General features: G+C 34.7%; 1 protein-coding gene across 2 annotated transcripts in view; it reads right to left on the minus strand.

Annotated features, from left to right (window-relative positions):
- Nucleotides 1-901: 901 nt before the first annotated feature.
- LOC134665498 (fibroblast growth factor receptor homolog 1-like) overlaps nucleotides 902-22,524 on the minus strand; it is a 71,427-nt gene continuing 49,804 nt past the window's right edge. The window contains exons 3-15 of one of the 2 annotated variants that reach the window (XM_063522479.1): nucleotides 11,695-11,845; nucleotides 10,207-10,328; nucleotides 8,365-8,658; nucleotides 7,655-7,843; nucleotides 5,517-5,701; nucleotides 4,338-4,473; nucleotides 3,160-3,419; nucleotides 2,604-2,844; nucleotides 2,290-2,479; nucleotides 2,072-2,183; nucleotides 1,761-1,954; nucleotides 1,514-1,651; nucleotides 902-1,393 (exon numbers count right to left, since the gene is read on the minus strand). In XM_063522479.1, the coding sequence (XP_063378549.1) occupies nucleotides 1,183-1,393; nucleotides 1,514-1,651; nucleotides 1,761-1,954; nucleotides 2,072-2,183; nucleotides 2,290-2,479; nucleotides 2,604-2,844; nucleotides 3,160-3,419; nucleotides 4,338-4,473; nucleotides 5,517-5,701; nucleotides 7,655-7,843; nucleotides 8,365-8,658; nucleotides 10,207-10,328; nucleotides 11,695-11,845 (2,423 nt within the window). In that variant the 3' untranslated portion in view covers nucleotides 902-1,182. Of the gene's footprint in view, nucleotides 1,394-1,513; nucleotides 1,652-1,760; nucleotides 1,955-2,071; nucleotides 2,184-2,289; nucleotides 2,480-2,603; nucleotides 2,845-3,159; nucleotides 3,420-4,337; nucleotides 4,474-5,516; nucleotides 5,702-7,185; nucleotides 7,392-7,654; nucleotides 7,844-8,364; nucleotides 8,659-10,206; nucleotides 10,329-11,694; nucleotides 11,846-22,524 lie in introns of both variants that reach the window. The other variant, XM_063522475.1, reaches the window with a different exon arrangement.

Genomic DNA, 22,524 nt, shown 5'->3' on the forward strand with positions numbered 1-22,524 from the left:
TATAGACAACACATAGTGCTATACCTACTGTATATATTATGCATTAATTTGATGATGTAGACCAACATACATTGGACACTTTATTCTACAGAATATTCATTGTAAAACCGCATCCATAATTATTTATTATACTGAGCTATAGTTCGTTTTTTTAGCATTAGAAAGAAGGTAAACAATCTTGATGTGTCTTTTAATTAAAAAACACATTTTAAAAATAAGTTACGGCAAATATGTAACAATTATGACTCTAATACGATCATTTATATTCTTCTGCTTTCATAAGTAATAGTTACTGATTTTTGAAAAGTGGTTTTCAAAATCAAGGACAAGATCGCTTACCTTCTTTCAAGTTCTTTCTAATGCTAAAAAAAAACGAACTATAGGTACCTACTCATATTTAGCAAGGATAATACAGACCACATTTTTTTATAATCTTATACGAGTATTTCATGTTCATATGATCTAAAATTAATATTTACAATAATTTACATGCCAAATTGCAGACTAGATCCTACATATTACATATTCTTCTACCTATTCTTATACTATTCGTCATGGATATTATTTCGATAGCTTCTGCATTTTCACATCAAACAATCTTTAAATTACGAAACTACTTAAACATATATCGTAAAATAAATAAATGTATGTACGTTGTAAAATAAAGATTCATACTCGTATTATTTACACTAAACTAAAATAATAAATATAACATAATCCATAAGATAAGGTGTAACATTCAGGTTATTTACAATATTGTTACCAGATTTCATTATACCTTTAATTGCTTCTTTAGATTATAATATGTACACACCTTTCTTACACAAGGTGAAGCTGAGGTACTTCGACTATCAATTTTTCGTCCATAACAAACGTATATCGTGGTTTAAAACACATACACACAGTTACACATATACATACAGTTTCATTGACCGAGAAAATAGTATAAATAGGTATATATAGGTGACAAATGTCCAGCAAAAACTTAACTTGCCCAAATCTGAACCCGTTAACGTCATACCTAGTTGCCAAAATTCAAATAGACAAAGTCCACATTTTTGGCAGTGCTTAAACACAAATCGACGATGTTTTGTGCTAAGCGAAGCATTTAAGCTGTCAACCATTTCCATAGGTTGGATTTGATTTTCTATGTATGTCCTTTTCTCCTCGAAATGAGGTACATTAATTGTTAATAAATGGAAATTCACTATCGCTCTCTTCGTCTGAAGACCCATCGTAACTGGATGGTGGCGTGTCTAACTGCGGCAGGCCAAGGTCTAGGTACTCCTGATTAGCAGTGACTGTAAGGATCTTGTCCAAATACTCTACCAGCTCTGCGAAGGACGGCCGGTCGTCGGGCTTGAAAGACCAGCAGTCGCGCATCAACATATAACTGAAATTTAAAAAATACAACTTATAGCATTTGTGACTGTTATATCTAAATCATTCCAACGTAATTTAAGAGATTATGTTGTATCTATATAATACCTAGTAAAGATTTTATTTGACTTACATTTCCAGACTACAGCATGGTGGCTTTTCCATGCGATGTCCAGCGCTCAGGTGCTGGTACATGTATTGACCTGCGACCGTAGGGTACGGCGTGCCGCCGAGAGTCATGATCTCCCATAAGAGCACGCCAAATGACCACCTGCATAACAATAGGTTTAATATTAAGACAATTATGTATATCTTAAGGCTAAAATTCGAATTAAAACTACATTTTTCTTTTAGCTATTGAATAATTAAGCTGCACTTACACGTCAGTTTGCGTAGTGAACACCTTGTGGTAAAGCGACTCCGGGGCCATCCACCGCACAGGCAACCTGCCTTCAGTCTTTTTTCTGTAATAGTCGTTGCTTTGGACGTCTTTTGCGAGCCCGAAATCGGCGATCTTGAGCACGCAGTCGTCAGATACGAGAACGTTGCGTGCGGCTAAATCTCGATGAATGCACTATAAACACAAAAAAATACAGTGAGTTAAAAATAATTCGATTTGTTCTCTAGAAGTAGGTACCTATGTAATTAGTTAGGCGACGATTTTAAGGATATTAATTTGAATATTACTTACTCTTCTTGAGGCTAAATATTCCATTCCCCTTGCAACTTGATATGAAAATGATACCAAGTCCTTCTGAGTTAGAGTTTTCTTATCTTTTAGATCTTCTGTTGGTGATTCGTACCTGAAATACGGAAATTAAGATAAGACAAAGACTTGGAATTGAGCTTGATTTATTGAAAATAATTATTTGCCTTAATATATATCTGCCTCTTGTCATTAACACATACCTGTTCCCGGGTCTGTGATTCCTCAAGAATTCCCTTAAGTTGCCATTGGGCGCAAACTCTACAATTACGTACAGTGGGCCATCTTGAGTGCAACAGCCCAGCAAATTGATAATATTTACATGCTTTCCTATCATCTTCATCATCTCCATCTCGGACACTAAAGCCATCATTTCTGCATCAGTATGTCCCTCTGTAACAAAATTACGGCTTCTATTAACATGTTTTCTAAGTACATATTATGTTTTGTAACGCCTAACCTAATCAAAATTAACCAAATATTGTAAATTACATTTCTGAAGAAACAAAGCATTTACCTTTTAACATTTTAACAGCTACCACCGAATGGACACCTGGTTTCAAAATACCAACACATTCTGCCTTTACCACCTTTCCGAATTCACCTTCTCCAAGTATTTTGCCCAACGAGAGTGTTTCCCTGGGTACCTCCCAGTCAATGTCTACCGGCAACTCGTACTCTGACATTACCATAGACTCGCTTGTGTTACTTTGCACTTGTTGCAGTTTCTGTTTCTCGATTTTCACTACAGGCATCAACTGGAAACATATTATATATTAATTTATATATACCGGGTGTGGCCTGTAATACGAGCAAAAAATTGAACTGTTGGCTGTACTCCTCATACTGACCAACATTTGTTCAGCGACTTTTAAAAATAACTTATGGTTTGATTTTTAATACACTGTAAAGTTTATTCTAAGACGCAATGTATTGCGAATTTTGTTAAGTTTAAGGCGTGACAAGCAACGTTTAACTTGATCGTGATCTCGGAAAATTTTTATGATTATAGCCTAGTTATAGGTAAATAATTTTACATAAACACTAGTTCTAAAAATCTTGTCTAAGCTTACCAAAGCTTCTTCAGCGCTACTCGGTGATCCATCTATCTGTGGTTTTTCTACTGTAACCTTCTTCGTCCAATGCGTCACTATGACTGCCCTCGCAGTTTCCATGGCAAGTTGCTTCTTGATCTTTTCTTGTTTGAGCTTCTTAAATATCATTACGACTATTATGGCAGCCACAAAGAACATAGCGCCGAGCACAGCTGTCAGGATGTTAACGAGAAGAGTGTGCTTGCCTGCATGTTCTGGTACCACGGGAACTGGCATCGCTACACAAATAAAGATAAGTTGAGTATCAACTAACTATACGGATTAATGTATAGCCTACTAAGGCCCAAAGTCCTACCTATAGTACTTATTCAGTTCGATGAAATTTAAATCATATTCAATGGGAACAGAGTCTCATTTCTTTTGTTTCGTTCAATTTTCAAAACCAAAATCAACTCTATTCCCTGCACTAAAGATTCAAACTTCAGTGGCAAATTCTGGATTTTTCATTTGTATGGCTGGGCCTTAGGAGGATACGTAATGTCATTTCTGATATTAAGGTATCTTTTTAAGCTCAGGCGACGCAACTCAGTGTTGAATATTAATGTTTACGGAAATCTGCCATTCATTCCGTATGTATGTACATATGTATATTCCATACAGATTTTAAATGACTGACAGAAACATTATATCAGGGTGCGTGGACAAGATTCCAATCGTTAATGCTCTGTAGCGAACGAAATGCAACTGTCTGTGTTGCACTATATGGAAGAGTTTGACGACCGGTCTGGCCTAGTGGTTAGTGACCCTGCCTGTGAAGCCGATGGTCCAGGGTTCGAATCCCAGTAAGGGCATTTATTTGTGTGATGACACAGATATTTGTACCTGAGTCATGGTTGTTGTCTATATATATATAAGTATTTATATATTATATATATCGTTCTCTGAGTACCCACAACACAAGCCTTCTTGAGCTTACTGTGGGACTTAGTCAATCTGCGTAAGAATGTCCCTATTTTTTTCCTCCTCGCGTTATCCCGGCATTTTGCCACGGCTCATGAGAGCTCATAATATCCCTATAATGTCCCTATAATATTTATTATTTATAAAAGTGATAGAGAGAGATAAAACATTGCGCTCTGAATAAATCTTCTTTGAGCATTATTTACCTACATACATTATATAACTTTTCAACTTACATTCCAAAACAGTCAGATATCCTTTAGCTGTAGCTTGTCCCAGAGTATTCTTGGCGACGCAAATATACCAACCCTGGTCCTCTTGGGTGACGTTAGCTATGGTCAGCATTTCAGCTTTGTCTTCGGGATCATCACTCTGAAATATTTTGCAAACAATTGGCACCATTCCTAAAAAGTCTTTCAAATAAAGGATGACTCACGTTAGACCGGGCCGTGTCCGACCCAGAGCATCCGGCGCATTGTTTTCTAGGGAAAGTATCACGTGATCGCCTGTCATAGAAAAGTAAGCGCCGGAAGCTCACGGACACGGCCAGGTCTAACGGGAGTCATCCTTTATTCAACTGTCGTTAATTGACTAATTTGCAATAAAAAATACGTAAAGTATGTTTGGATAATTGCGGATAATTCGTGTATCTATACTAATTTTCAATCGAAAGCCAACACTTAACTGTCTAAAGCGCAAAACAAACAATACAATTACTAATAAACTTTAACTGCTTAATGCACTTTACACACCTTACTTAATTCAGTAACTGACGACAGGGCCGCAGCTATGGCTTAGACACGGTAGAGATACAGATATATTCTTTATCTCCTCATACCTACTTACTGCGTCCCTGACGTCCCCGTTCGTCAGTTACTGAATTCTCAGTTACTTCTTCAGTTATTCATACAGTTCGATAAGACTGTTCAATTTATTATAGAGGACGCCCGTTTCTCCATACAAACGTAATCCGCATTATACTCTCTGAGTAATATTGACGTTATGGAAAATATTTTTACCACAATTTGATGTATATCAACCATAGTTATGCTCCTTAGTTTGATTTTTATAGATTATTATAAAATTTATAAGAATTATAGTAGTCCAAAACTAATTTCATACAATTATAAAACTTCTGTTCCATATAATACTTATAAATGGAAGTAAACGAAACAAAGGCTGTGCTTAATGTAAATCGGATTGTGTAAAAATATTTTCTATAATGTTAATATCCAGAGGAAAATGGGGACTACGTTTGTATACTCGTAGAATGGCAGTTTCTCGCGGTCGTCCACTTTAGTCTTATGTATTAATGCATAGGACAATAACATGCAGTTATTTTATATAGTTCCGAACTAACATGCGACAGCTAAATAGCCCACTCTCGTGCATGCTTTAGTCAAATAGGCCCTCACCTTAATAGCATATGAATCATCGAAATCGGTAGTATTCTTGAACTCATTTTTGTCTTTATAGAACAGCCAAAAAACCACATGAACGAAATCGGACAGATAATCACAACTAAACTTAGCTGTGTCCCCGATCAGCACAGTTTGGTTAGTGGGGCCTTGCGTCAAGACTGGTTTCGAGAACAGACGCTCTAAAATAATAAAGTTTTATGATATACATATGTGTATAAAAAAAGATACCTGAGTTACATGAAACCAGTTATAAAAAAATGCGTTTTCATCTCTACTAATGTACCATTAAATATATTATACAATTACGACGGTTTTAATATTATACATATAAATACAGTTATAAAAATAAATGAATATCGATTTTTTTCTACAGAGCTTACTTTAACATAGAGGAAGTTGTTTAGAGTCTGCCCTTGAAGTAAAAATATATATAATAATATTTACTTGAAATAAAAATATATATGTATAATAGTATTTTTTTCTTTATTACCATTTGAGTCAAAAACGCTATTTTTTATTATTCAGTGTGACCCTGTGTAAGGATAAATATCTAAACCATAAATCACAAATAAGCATATAATATTACGATAGATGAAAATTATTTATTTATTGGAAGAGCTCGTTATTCCGAGTAAGATTACTTATAGGTAATTATTTTCCAATCAAATAAGAGGTATTTATGACTTAGCTATTTACGACAGGTTCTACGATTTTATCAAAGGACACCAATATAAACCGCCACCAGTTACATTTAAGTTTAATATGTAAATATACACCGTGTTTTTTTTTTATTTCCGTTAATTTCAGGGGTGCATTCCTGAGCTTAAATCAAGTAACTTTCTCAAAGACACCGATATTCTAATTAACTCCATTTCGGAGATAATCAATAATTTATTTTTTTCCTATAAGGCCTCTACAAGCGTGTACACTTGCCTTAGGGCCGGTTTACATATTGATTAGTGTTTAGAATGAGTTCATGCATTTGCTACTAAACTTAAGTACAATCTCGGTCGATCGATGTTCGAAATGGCATTGATATGTCACAGATTTCAATTGTTTGGTTGAGTTAAATGTAATGCCCGTGTTACAACAACGCTATAGGCTACATTTAATTACTTTTTAAACTTAATATTTTTTTCAAAAAAAGAAAAAAAAAATTTTTTTTTGAAAATTAACTATGCTAATTAGTTCTCTTAAACGTATAACCATACTCCGAAGTTAACGGAATTCAATAAAAACACGGTGTATAAAAATGTATATACCTAACATATGAGTACGGACATAGAGAAATAAGTTAACTGAGAGTACACACACTGTAGATAAATGAAACTTATTTATAATAAATAATTAGATACGAGTATGGACTGAGCACTTATTAATTACAGGAAACCAATCACCACATGAGAATTTAGTATGACAGTGAATTGATGTGATAATTCCAATTTAGATACGTATTTTCCCGTTACCATTATTATTTGATTATATAAATAGTGTACATGAAACCTTCAACTCCTTGATTAGTTAAATTGACGATGAACCGTAAAGGAACTAAAATGTGCTTAAGTACCTTGAATAAAAGATAAAAGTTAAGCTATTTTCCTTTGCAATTTTTAAATAACCGTAACCGACAACTATGAACCACCACCAGAAACGTAACAAAGACCTGAATTTCATATCCATTTGGTATAGTTTGCTCGTTTGGTCCAACTTCACCGTCTACTACAGTGAAATTATCGTATGCCCTTAGCCAGTACAAGAATGGTTCCAAGTCTGATATTGGCGGGCAAGCCAGTGTAACGGTATCGTTCACCACAGCAGTTATGTTTCCTGGGTGTCCTTCTTTTATATAAGGCTTCGATGGATATCGCTCTACGAATTTAACAATATATTATGTATAATGTATTTACTATTTATGCAATACAGTTTAACTATAGGTGTAAAATATAGTAAATGGACAGGAGCGCTATAACGTGTAGGTCTTAGGTGTCTGTAAAATTGTTACATTTAACTTATTTCTTCCAGAAATTTCGTATAAGAGTACATACTAGTATGACGAGAAATATTTGATATGCATTCCTGTAAAAAAGTATGCAGGTGTATAAAATAAATTTCGTGTTTAATACCAAACTCACCTTGTACTTGAAGATTAACCGTGTGACTGATACAGCCTAGTTCATTGCATATGAGGCATGTGTAGTTCCCGTTGTCCGTTTTCGATAATTCTTCAAGGGACATCCACCATTTACCGAATTTTGGTCGGAAATAAGACCTTTCTATAGAGCCGTTGTTTTTAAACCAAGTTATGTTCGGCATGGGATTTCCTGCAATTAACAATTGTACTCTTATTTATAACATTCACACATACGTAATATTATGCATTCCTTAAATTTAATTCGCATGAACAACCGGTAAATTCAGAATCAGTGAAGTCACTTTTAATTTTCGTACTCTAAGCAGAGACATCCGGTAGGAAAATATTTTTTTATTAGAAGAAAAATTGAAAAATTCATTGCTCGTAAGCAAGATTTGAACTTGGTTTTGAGAATGGATCTGGATGGTTTTGAGAATGGGATGGATGTTTTTTTTTTAATTTTCTCCTGTAAATAGGTAGGTATAGAAAAAACGGTGATTAGGTACACACTAATATACTCGCACCCGTATCTGAAATTGTTACAATTTTTTATGAGCCTTTACTATTGGAAGTATTGGAATTACAAATTCCAATTTGATATTTATTATGAAAAATCAAAATTGCATTTGTCTTGGCAAGGTTTGATGGATGAGCTAGAGGATAAAAACAAATTTATTCAACAAAAAATGTGTAGGTATAATAATTTCTTACCATCAGCAGCACATTTCAACTGAATTGAGCTTCCCGCAGGTTTCATGTCCATGTTGTATAGTTTAGATGGGTGCTTAAATTTTGGTGCAAATTTATTTTTTGTATCATCTATGTGGCCAGCAAATGCATGATCGTCTTCTTTCTTTTCATCGTCAGAATCGTTATTATTTTCACTGGCTTTTGTTACGTTTCTTTTAATTTTTTTATTCGTAGCAGATTCTTCAATTGTGTTGTTCTCTACAAGTGCCGCTGCTTGATTTTGGTCTACAATTTTCGCTGCATCGCCTTGAAATTCTGAAACATTATAATAGATCATATACTATAGGTATATTTATGTCATTAACTTGAGACACATCAAGGTACTTGAAACAGTAAAAAAGCATTAAAGTTTGTTATTCTCATATCGTGTTTTCACCAATGGAGATAAGTATTAGTTCTCGTTATAACAAATTTAATTTTAATAAATTATAAATAATTTAATAACCTCACTATAAAATATTTATATGTATATTAAAACAATTTCTTGTGGAAAAAACCTATTATACCGTCGCGGAATATCTCCAAAATGATGACCAATATTGAAAATGGTCATAGCTACTGTCAGATTTTCACCTCCCTTAATAACATTATATTTAATATAAAATAATCATAAATCAATTGAAATTATATTATAACGCCTAAAAATTGCCTAAGAAAAATGTAAAGTAGGTACTTATATTATTATCATATTTTTAAATTAATTTAAATTGTATTTTTAATGCCTAAAACTTATTACATTTGTATATTAAATGTTATTATGTATAGTTAGGTACTTTAGTTCTTAAGTGTATTGCAACACCCTCACAGGGTTGTGAGACATGTAATGATTTACACATAAGACCTTTTGTACTAAGCAAGGAATAAATGAAATGAAATATGAAATATTTTTTCAAGAGAGTGCAGATTCACTCTAAACTAAACACATTATTAAAGACGTTCAGGATGCATCTCCGCACTGGTCGGAATGCCTGCTGGGCAATGTTTACGCATCTGGACGCTCGTTAAGATGTCAATAAAATGTAATAATAACTAAATGCACTCTGGAAAATCGAGGTTGTGACTGACTTGTATGCAATGCAAGCACTTTCACTCGTTAGTTGAAAACCCATCTATTCGGTTAAGCTAAAAATAACTAAGTATATTTTTATATACATAGATTATTATACATATAAGATTTTTATGTTGGTAGCCTTACCAGGAGTTTGACACTGATATATGGCCTGTAATATGAGCAAAAAATTAAACTGTAGGCTGTACTCCTCATACTGACCAACATTTGTTCAGCGACTTTTAAAAAAACTTGCGGTTTGATTTTTAATACACTTTAAAGTTTATTCGAAGACGCAATGTATTGCGAATTTTGTTATGTTTAAGGCGTGACAAGCAACGTCAATCACAATGATATGGCGTGATTGGCGTGGCGATGGCGTCCATTGAAGATAATATTTATTTTGAATGAAAAATAGGGACTCTAAATACTTCATAATTTTCAAAAGTTGTTTAACAAAAGTGTCGCCGTTTGAGGAGTACAATCTATGTTTTAATTATTTGCTCGTGTTACAGGCCACACCCGGTATTCGCTAACGTCTGCGTAGCTTACTTTCTATACATCTCGCTCGCACTAATAATATGCTAGTACCTACGCAGTAGGTATGCATAGAAAGTAAGTTACGCACACGCTAGCGAACATGTAAGTGTCAGGTTAGTGTCAAACTCACAGTAAGGCTAGACATATGGAGTCGATTAACATCGCAAGTCATTCTCAGGGGGGTATTATAATTTTTATAACATTTATTTAGTTACCTTCTATATCGTAGACATCGGCTTTTAGCTTGATGGTGACATTATATTGCTTCGAGTCGTTAGCTTCGTTGATGCAAGAATATAAACCAGCGTCTTTTGCTCTGAATGACTTAATTCTTAGCCTGAAAAAAAAACATGCATATTAATGACACATCACATACGATTATTTGCTTGTTAACGACAATGGGGGGGGTTTTGTTTTGTTATTAGACAGAAAACCTGAAATATGTCGGTCATGCTAAGAATGCAGTTTAATTTTAGCACAAGCATTGATCCCCAATTCAATACTGTTGTCTAAACATTTCCAATCGCATAATGAATAGCTTCATAATCCAGCAACGCGCATGAGCGATGGTTGTTGTTGTTCCAACTCCAGCCATGTTATGCGATGCCTCAAATAGACCTGCGTGATGTACGACCTGCACAGGCTATTCATTCTTTGGACTACGTCAATGTCGGTTAAGTCTGTTTTAAATGTTGTCATACTTCGGCGATTATGCAAACGTTTATACGTGGGCCATACTGAAAGTTTCTGGATTCTGATATATGAGACAAGTTATTTTAGGGTTCCGTACCCAAAGGGTAAAACGGGACCCTATTACTAAGACTTCGCTGTCCGTCCGTCCGTCCGTCCGTCTGTCACCAGGCTGTATCTCACGAACCGTGATAGCTAGACAGTTGAAATTTTCACAGATGATGTATTTCTGTTGCCGCTATAACAACAAATTAATACTAAAAACAGAATAAAATAAAGATTTAAATGGGGCTCCCATACAACAAACGTGATTTTTGACCAAAGTTAAGCAACGTCGGGAGTGGTCAGTACTTGGATGGGTGACCGTTTTTTTTTTTGCTTTTTTTTGTTTTTTTTTGCATTATGGTACGGAACCCTTCGTGCGCGAGTCCGACTCGCACTTGCCCGGTTTTTTCTGAGTAGCTAGTTCCAAGAATTTTCAGTATGCCTTAAGTATATTGCTACATTTTCTACCAGGTTATCTGGGGCCTTATTCGAGATGTACAACTGTCAAATTTAGCGTTCACGTCAAATCAACACTTGATTTTATCGCATATTGATTCTATCAAGTGATGATTCGATCAAATTGCTTACAAAACGAAGAATGAAAGGTTTGATTCAATAACATGGTGCATTTTAACTAAATTAAATTATTTTAAATATTCGTTCAATGTGTATATAATAACATTTTTTGACTAAATTAGGTCGTAAAATCAAGGAAGCCAGAAGAAACCTTGCAAAAAAAAGAAACTTCAACATTTATGCAGCAAATAGGCCACAAGGGCACTTTTACACGTCAACATTGAATTTACATACAAGCAAAAATAATAACAATACATCAACAATTTTATAAAATACAACTACTTGCCGAAGTAAAACTAGTGTTGAGGACAAAGAGAAAAAAAATCGAAATATCACATATCACATATGTGACAAATATAAATGAATTGTTCCCTAAATATATATGCACTTACCACTGCCTCTGTTGCATAAATCGTCCGTGAATGTCTAGTGGTAGCCCGTCCTTGTACCACCTGATGGTCTGTACCGGACCTCGAGGCTTCGGCCCACACGCCAGCCGGATGTTCTCGTTCGATGAGGCTTCACTCACGGAGTTTGTATCGTCTGAAGACAAATTATACACAAATTAAAACATAAGATAACTACAAATATTTAGAAAATATTATTCGCTATAAGTAGGTACCATCGGTCACACTGTTAACTGTACGTGTACATCGGTGGACCTTATGCCTTTTGTAATAGGAGTAAGGTCCACCGATGTGTTGATGTTTGTACCTAATATTATCAGTTAGGTACAGTCGTAATCGACTATACCTAACTGATAACTGATGACTGCATCGGGGTATATCGGAGCGGCCGAGTTGCTCAAAAATATCTGAGCATGCACTGAACGCCTTGACAATAGTTACGTGTTCAGATATTTGTGAGAGCCTTGGCCGGTCCGATATATCTGATGGCGTCGATACAATACATGAACAAGAAAAATACACACTTTTTAAATTACAGATAGGTAAGCATTTTTTTTACTAAAATATCATCAATCTGTCTTAGTAAACAAAATAATAATAGGTAAGTACATCTGGTACATATCAACGATTGATTAATTATGAAATATTTTTCAGTTTGATTGGGACACAAAATAGAGATTGAGGTGCTTGCAATAAAAAACTACGATTTATTTAAATCGTAACTGCCCGCAAATAAGTATGTGATCACATTTAAATGTATAATTTATCTCAAAGTGAAAAGTGCTACTTTTGCTTGCCACTTTAACCAGGTAGCAAAGACGAGTAATGAGTTTAACTCGGGTTGCGGGTTAAAATAATATGCAAGCAAATTTATTGCATTCAGGTGCGTGCAGTTCTATATTCGTATGCATTTCATTCCGTTTGGTTTTAGTTTAGTTACAAACAAGGATGCATTTGTTTTTAAGGAAATTGATGGATATAATTTATATTCGATAAATAATGTACATATTTACTATAGGTATATAATGATTGGTTGCGAACACAATATAGTATTTTATGCAACAGTTTTATAAGAGGGGTCAAAAAATGTGAGTGGCGTGGGTAACAATGTGAGCCGAAGGCGAACATTGTTAATAAATACGCCATGAGCATTTTTTGACTACTTATACAACGTTGCATACAATGCTTTTTCTATGAGTAGGCAATATTAAATAAAATACCAAAAAATATAAACAAAATTTTATTTATGAAAATGTCAATGTAAATTTTGGATAGTAGGTATTACTATATGTATGTAGCTCTTGTCTGCGACAAGCACCCATAATAGCAAATATTACTGCAACCTGTAACAAAAAAAGGAGAATTAAATAATATTCAGTTTCAATGCAAAAATATAAAATGTACATAAATATAGCTCGTTGTACTGTGTACCCTAAAAATGTGTATCAAAAATTTTTATAACATATACCAACCTTGCTTAAAAGATAGATCTGATCCGGTGCTTCCAATTAGTCTTTGAAAATACACCAAAGACGTTTTCAGAGAATGACGAAGTTTTGTGCTCCAATCTCCACGCCATGCACTTCTCATAAGATTTGTCGTATAGGTGCTGAGATTTAGTACTTAGGCAACAAATTTTCGGTCGCTGCTTGTGCTGCAGCGGATATTTCTTCAGGTGTAGAAACAATGTAGTCCTCTTTGTCCATTTTCAACACTTTTTATGAACGCAAAACAAATAGTAACGCAAAGTACTCAAAGAACAAGAAATTACCGGGAAAGGCGGGAAACGAGAAACAAACGAGTAATGTCTATGGTTATGTTTTTTTTTAAAGCCGTTACACACTACCGCACCGCACAAGGGTCGTGGTGCTGTAGGGTATAAAAGTATTTTTTATTATGTTGGTAGCAATGAACTCAGTACAAATTTGTTTCTTTTTTAATAAAAACCGTATGCATTCAATCGTTTGTCACGTTGGTAGCAATGTACCGGTATGTGCCACCTGCTACCCTGCACTAGCTTACCGTATCGTAATGTCTCTAAAACGATACAAGTGCTTTTTTGGGCAATAGACTATAGACTTTTAAGGAGTATTAATAATGTACGCCCTTATATGTTCGTTCGTGACTATGTAAATGACAGATAAAAGTACCCGAGTAGAAAAATTTAGTTATCCTCGTATACTGACAAATTTAAATGAATCACAAATTCGCAAATGCCAAATGGTAATATTTTTTTCCCAAAACGATAATATTTAATTAAGTAAATATCTAATACCCGTAGGTACCTTTAAACGAGCAATTCTTGTATATTTAATAATTTATATATTTCGGGGATTTCGGAAACGGCTCTTTTTTGAAATTTGCTACATGGGGCGAATAATCGATCTAGCTATTCTAGGAGATTGGAGGTTGTCTATTGGCTATTATTTGTGAAACCCTATTTTGGTTTATTTCGCTAATGGACTACATAAATCATGCAAAGTTAAAATAAATAAATAGGCATTTGGAAATATCATATCATAATACATACATACTTATAATCAAAAATTATAATATTTTTGTTCACATTTAGCAGAAAACGGAATGATTAAGTAGCAACTAAAAGCACAGTGGAACTTTAATTTTCATTTTAATGGGTGTCAGGTTAAAATGTATTACGTACCTATTATATCTAGGTATATAGGTAACATAAGTCTTCGCATTTATATCTATACGTCCTTGTTTAAAACCTTCGAGGTTATTGAGTTTAAAGCAATAAAGTTTAAGGTCTTAATTTTTGGCGACATTAAACGAAATGTACCGTGATGCAGGTCGCCCATGTGCGGCACGTCCAAAGTCTCTTGTTGCAACTTAATTGGCTTGAAGATATTTTACAACTGTATAGTTAGAATGGTTAGTAATAATAATAAGTGAGCTAGAAATATATCACTTGCAAAATTAGAGATAAATATCGTACATAAGTAGATTTGTTTTAATATTAGGTACTTCTTAGTGATTTTAGATTTCAAAAATGTCATAAAAGTTTTTAAAACTCCTTGAATTCTTATTTATAATATACAAAACATTTTACATTTAATATGCAAGGATATATTGTAAACGTTTCGACAGAATGTTTGTGCCTTGTTTTGAAAGTGGACGCGGTTGAAACTTTAACGGGCAGCGAGATTTGTGGCCTGTGAATTATGGCTCCTGTAGGGCAGTGGGCGAACGCCACAAAATTGCAATATCGATATCGATGCATTATTATTATTTAGAAAAACCATTTAATGGTTTTGTACAACAATAGTATATTAAATTAATTTACAAAAATCTCAAATTGTTAAAATTTACTTTTTTTTATCATCATCATCATCATCTCAGCCTATATACGTCCCACTGCTGGGCACAGGCCTCCTCTCGAGCGCGAGAGGGCTTGGGCTATAGTCCCCACGCTAGCCCAATGCGGATTGGGGACTTCACATACACCTTAGAATTTCTTCGCAGATGTATGCAGGTTTCCTCACGATGTTTTCCTTCACCGAAAAGCGACTGGTAAATATCAAATGATATTTCGTACATAAGTTCCGAAAAACTCATTGGTACGAGCCGGGGTTTGAACCCGCGACCTCCGGATTGCAAGTCGCACGCTCTTACCGCTAGGCCACCAGCGCTCTCTTTTTTATAACGGGAGGAAATTAATCTTAAACCACACAGTGCGCGACCATTTAGGCCACACGATACAATATAAAACATAGTTATTATATCAAATAACAAAACCAAATTAAAACAAAATAAATGAAATACTCGTATATGGCCCGTGCAACAGTGCGTTCAGCAAGGAAGCTGCCAGTCTTTTTAACCCGGCAAATGGAAACATGGTCGGCCCTAAATTTACTTTGCGCTGAAGCAAGAGTTCGACCACTTGGATGTATTGGGGATGCGGTGGGAGGAGGTTACCCAAGCTACCCAGGACCGGAGTCAGTTGAAGAATATGATTCGAGCCATAGGGTAAGCAGTTCACTAATCGCCAACGCCAAGGCAGAAAAAAAATAAGTAGGTAAGTATAAGAAGAAAATTACACCTAAGCATTTCTGTAATGAACCCTAGCTAACCTTAATATATCATCTATATTAAATAGCTATATCGTATATTAACATGGCCGTAATGCCAGTCTACAATGCGGCGTATAGTGGTAATGATACAGCACTTATCGATCCAAAATATCGATATCAGATTGGACATCCTTATTTTCTTTTGCAAACTCCTTAAAGGTCGATTTAGTGGCTGCATGTGTCGAGCAGATGTAGGCACCCCTGAGCCCAAAAATACAAAAAAAAAAATTTGCCCTCAAAACTCAATCAGCGTTTTCTGTGTTTTTGGAAACAATAGAGACAATACATGTGCGTGAGAATATAACGTTTTTACACGATGTTTTGCATACTAACATTTCGTAAAACAAATATAGGGTAAAGGCACCAGTAGTCAGCCTTATAACGACTTTTTTAAGTTTGAACGTTCGGCATTTCTACAGGATTAGTCGGATAATTAAACAAATGACATAGTTAGATCAATTGTTTATCATAATTTTAAAACAAAATATTTAAAAAAATAACAATCCTCTTTATAATATATCTAATTAAGTTAAAACAAAAAGTGGCACTTTTCTCCAGTAGTCAGCCTCCAAAATCCAGTAAGCAGCCTCTGTGTACCCAGTACTCAGCCTTTATAATATTCATAATAATTTGATCAAAATCACATATATTTATATCAAAACCAACAATATGATTAAAATCATTATTTTTTCTTATAAGTACCTACATACAATTCTTATGACACGAAATTTGTTAGTTAAGTACTATGTAAGTAAGTACTTAACTAAAAAAGTTGTCAAGTGGACTCCAGGCTCCCATGAGCCCTGGCAAAAATGCCGGGATAACGCGAGGAAGAAGAAGGTACCTATTCTAGGTAACTTTCTATGCAGATCTAATTATCATTAATAAATAAAGTCATATACCTACCGGGAAAAAGCAAAATGATAGTTATGTATAGTTAACGTCATAAATATGTATACACTTTTGAACCTTATTTCAATGAGATAGGGTTTAAAAATGTGAACATATTTTTGGCGGTGACGCACCAAGCAACGTCAATGGCTGAGTATTGGATCCGCGAAGTGAAGTGTAGAAGTTCCAGTGGTCAGCCGCATTATAACGTAATTTCAAATGCGGCTGACTACTGGATTTTACTTAAAATTGACTAGGGCATGCCTAACTAAATTTGAAAATGTAAATTTAACGGTCCTAACGGTCGCATTGGCTCGAAAATAATAGAATAAACGAATAACCCAAAGGTCAGCCGTGGGGGGCTGAACACTGGATTTTTTGGAAAAAAGTGTTATCCAGTGGCCAGCCCCCTCAATTTATAAGTGAAATATTCATATATTCATCAAAAGATGATCCAATTTAATAGATAAACTAATAAACAAACCAATCATTAACAAAAATAATAACTTATAACATTAAAACATACTTTTTCTTGCCTGTTAAGAGAACACCACGTGCAGTAAAAAATATGGCGGACATGACACTTTTGCACTTGTCGACAAACAGCACCTGTATGAACGAGTATATTTCTTCCCCCCGTTCCCTCACCACACCTGTGGTGTGACGTATTAACCAATAAGGAATCAAAGCTCCTATTTGAGTACTCGCGATTTGTTTAAACGAATATACCAGATATTTATGACCAATAAACGACTCAAAAGGCTGACCACTGGTCCCTGGCTGGCCACTGGTGCTGTTACCCTAGGATTTCTCGATAAATATTATGGTATCAATAATTGTACGGTTGTTTAATGTGTGTAGCGGCATTTTCCTTATGAAACTTTGCCATCAAAACAACACTGGCAAGTAATAATAATAGATAATGTTCAATGCCGATATTTGATATTTGCATGTAAAGTCTATTCTTTTATTCGGTAGAGTAAAATGACATTTCACAGTATGAAATGACATTTTATGTTCATACTATGAAATGAAATTTTAGTCTACCGAATAAAAAAATAGACTTTAGGTACATAATATTAATAAATTTGTTTCATGTTTTGTGAATTAATTTAATAATAATACATCTAATATCACCACGCAAGCCTATCAAAAGACCGGGATTTATAGGCCCGTGAAGTCGAAAATGGAGTACAATACATATAATGTGAAGTGCGAGTCGGACTCGCTCACCGAGGTTTCCATACAAATTTAATTTATTTCTTATCTTATTTATATTTTTACATTTTATACTTTTGAGATTTTTCCCTGTACATACGTAGTGTAAGACGATATTACTTGCCAAATTTAATAGTTCTAGGTCAACGGAATAGATTTTGATTCTCTTGGGAGTGTCGAAATATAGGTACCTACGTTTTTTTACGTTAACTTCTTAGAAGTTAAAGTGACTTGACAGACAGACGGACGGCCGGACAACATAGTGATTCTATAAGGGTTCCGTTTTTTCCTTTTGAGGTACGGACCCCTACGAGCGAAGTGGAATTAAAGTTAAAGTACCTTACCTTATAAATACTAAAGGATTGAAATGAAAAGACAATTGGAACTCTAATATGTAATCCGATTTTTTTATCCCATAAACAAAATATCAAAATTATAGATAAAGACAAACGATTAATAGCTAATTGAGGCATCTTAGGGATTCCATTATGATAGTATTGGCTATGTTAATAAAAACATTCTTGATTCTACAAACCAAGATGGAAAGAGGTTTAAGATTTACATACACTTACAACAAAAACATACACCAATTTCACGAATCTTAAATGAATACTTTCAACATTCTCATTATAATAAGCACTGTGAGACCACCAACACAAAAGATTAGATGAACTGAAGGTCCCATTGTTTCAAAATCCCATAAGGCTCCCTTTAATGGAGGCAGATTGTATGGTATAGTCCGTGTAACAATTAGCATTAGGAAACAAAAGGTCCTAACATTTCAGTTGCTTATTGTTTACATGGGTCGTGTAACGTTGGTAAAAAAGTGAAATTAATCGTGTCAAAATTGGCTTTAAACAGACCAGGGGCCTTACCATGATGTCCTTACTGCGATTCTGTTTAGGACCTAAACTAAATCACTAAAGGACGGAGCTATATAACTTACGCATATAATAGGACGCGCTATTCAGTTTTGTTCCTAAACAGAATGGCATCATGACGAAACAGAATAAGGACATCATAGTAAGGCCCCAGCTGTAAGTATACTCGTGGTATACTCGTTGTCAGTGTTACGCATGTAATAGTTATTTTTAATACAGTTGCTCAAAAAGTGCTACTTTACGTAGCTGTTTAGCGTGCGGAAAGTTGGTTATCTCGAACTAGTGCTTTTTACTTTTCCAATTTTTTTAAATTTATACTTGTTCCAATTCACGACTACTTATTGATGAGTGTTAATATTAGTTTCCTTTAAACGTCGTAATCAGCATAAAAACCTACCGTTAATGTAAGAATACGAAAAATATTACATATTTCATATTTAATTACTTACCTCTTCATCATTATAACACGTTTATTTTTTAATATTCAATATTGAAAATTCCGTTCTTAATAAGTTGACTGAATGGAACGGAATAGCTGCCAAACGCCCATAGATATAATATACTTAAAGACGACGTCTAACCGAGCTGTCACTGTTACCACTTTTGTTTAGTGTACGATGAACAATGTTTTTCTTATTTTTTCGCAACTGTATTAAAAAACGTCGTTCGATACACGTGCGGAAATGTCATTCTTCACTCGTCCCGAGTCTTGCCACTCGCCTGCGGCTCGTGGCATATCTCGGTACTCGTGAAGTAATGACATACCTTCCGCACTAGCATCGAAATGTACTATTACGATACAAGTGCGAAAAAGAGGAAATTCGAAACGAGTGGCGATAAATTAAAACACGACCGAAGGGAGTGTTTTAAATTGACACGAGTTGCGAATTACCTATTCGCACGTGTATCGTACAACGTTTTACAGTACATATGGCCCTTTAAACTTTTGACATCGCACGAAAAGTGCTATTTTACGCACTAGTGCGGAAAAATAGGACCATATGTACTGTAAAGTACATATCATATCATAGTAAAGTACATATTTACAGTGCCCACTTACAATTAGATTGATGAAGGTATCTTAGTTTACCACTATTGTGCAAAAAGAAAAGGATAACCAAGAAATTAATCGTAATCCTAAAATCCAAAATGTAATGTAACGGACTGCCCAAATAACTGGAACGCGTTCTTTTTCAAATTGTTTTTCACGTATGGCTTTTTGATTGCTTGGATCTTTGCCAGGAAGCATTATTCGCGCGGCCTGATTTAAAAAGCCGTCTATCACATGTTTTTTATATAATGTTCGCCAATACAATTCTTTGAAGTAGATACATTTACGTAGTACCCAGTGCACCCATTGGTTTTTTCTTACGTCACGTAGTTGCGGTATCAATTGCGTCAAACCATATCGAATTTAGGGAACTGAAAACATGTTTGTATGACAGGCTGAGTAACAGAAATGTTTAAATATTGATAAAATACATTATTATTTATAACTTATTAAGGTCGAGAAGGAAAGTATGGCCGGCCAATTAGTTAGATGTCTACGAGGCCAGCTATCTCTTTTTACGCGTGTTTTTAGTGTTTTTGTCAAATAAATGCGCGGGAATAGAAATATTTAACCTAAAAGTTCAATGTACAATAGATCTCCCGGCCTCACGTAGTCACACTCTGGATATGCTGGCGGGTTGCACGCTCTAGTAACGTATAGCAAACAACTTCTGCAGATGACAGTATTATGGTGGTAAATGTAGTGTGAACTTAGATTAAACATATGTACTTATATCACGAAGCGCCTGTAACTTTAATGGAGCAATGAAACACTTGCACTGTATTTTAACGATTAATGCATGCAGGTTATTTGTATTTTCTAAACTAAATACATAATGAACCTGTTTTTGGTGTTGTATGCAAATACGCATGAGTATTAAGTGTGTATTCAACGTTAGAATTTATAAATTCTGCCAGCTTCACTCGAAGTATGAGCGGTACCAATATATATGTATGTACAGTCAGCAGCAGAAGTTGCTATAGTTCGTTTTTTTTAGCATTAGAAAGAACTTGCAAGAAGGTAAGCGATCTTGACATGTCTTTTAATTGAAATACGCTTTTTAAAAATCAGTAACTATTACTATGAAAGCAGAAGAATATAAATGATCGTATTAGATTCATAATTGTTACATATTTGCCGTGACTTATTTTTAAAACGTGTTTTTCAATAAAAAGACACATCAAGATTGTTTACCTTATTTCTAATGCTAAAAAAAAACGAAGTATAGGCGGGCGAGGTGTTCAAAATTACCTTGACACGCTCTTATTCTCTTAGCAATAAAGTAGCGTCAAGATCATTTTGAACACCTGGCCCGTTTAGCATCAACTGCTGCTGACTATAGGTACACGCAGCTGCAAAAGTGCATAGATTTAGACCACTCTAAGTTGGGAGCGATTTTGATAGCCCAGATTGAATGGAATTAATTCATAAAGTGGGCATGCACTTTTGCAGCTGGTTGGACCTAAGCTTTCAGACATTCAGTGCGCTCGTAACATTTAAACGAATCAAGATAAATCCAACTGTTTTAATTGTAAACAGATTTTATACAAGATATGACAACCGTTTAAAAAAATACCGTAGATGCCCAAGTTCTTGAACGCTACGGTACGTACCTTCGCAAATATATCGTAACTCATCCTTATTTATAATTATAACAAAAATGTGCTGCAATATTACTTATATAATATATTATTTGGGCACATTGGCCGGCCGTCCCTCTCCTAAAACTATTGCTACTTCTGTCGCACTCAAATCACATATCATCAAACGGTCTCAAATATTTATTTGTTAATTCTTTAAAACCGGTCATCGTAATTCATGTTACACCATTTACACCCTATTATTAAAAATATTTACACGTTTGATAAACAAATGCTTGTTATTATTCGAAATGTCTGAAATATTTTATTGTGTCTAGGACCGTGAGTTGTTTTGATCTAATGATCGCTTTCTTGATATGCGACGCATTAGGATGATGCTTTCTAAATATAACATTTTCTGTAGGTAAATAATATTCCGTTGGACAGTTTTTAGTAGTAAATTCGGAGCAAATGGTTTGTTTTTTACCACAACAGAGATTGAAAAATATTGAACGAAGTATAAACTTAAAAAGATGTAGCATTGTCAATGAGTTACATTATTACAAGTAAAAGAACGACGTCCATTTTAATGCGCCGGAAAAAACATGATAAGGTAAATTGACTTAATTAAGAGTCTTTTAAGGGCTGCAAAGCAAGTAAAATAAAGGACTATCTATATAAAAAGAACTATTTAATTCCTGAAAATGTAACTTCGTTTGTCTTTATTGTCTGTCATTTTGACTTAAGTATGTATTTGTAAGAAAGGGATAAAACATAATTTAACTAAATCAGGTCCGTAAAGTTTAATGAATAAGGGGGTTAGTCTCTAGCGCAAAGGAAGTGAGCCCACTTATTATGTGGCACGCCGCGCCGCACGTCTTCCCTTCGACTAGGCGAAACAGCCGAATATGGCCGGGGATTAAAATTATGATCAGGCTCCAAGCTCCGTGCCAGAGTGCGATGATGATGATCCAATTGTGATAACTAAGCCTGTTGTAAGCAACAACTTACCTAATTGTAAGAGCAATAACTACTGAAAGATCAGCATGAAGATAGGTGCATTATACATATTAGTAACAGTATGTATAGCCTCAAGCTGCCCA

The sequence above is a fragment of the Cydia fagiglandana genome, chromosome 1 (assembly GCF_963556715.1).
Source record: "Cydia fagiglandana chromosome 1, ilCydFagi1.1, whole genome shotgun sequence".
In the NCBI taxonomy this organism is placed as follows: Eukaryota; Metazoa; Arthropoda; class Insecta; order Lepidoptera; family Tortricidae; genus Cydia; species Cydia fagiglandana.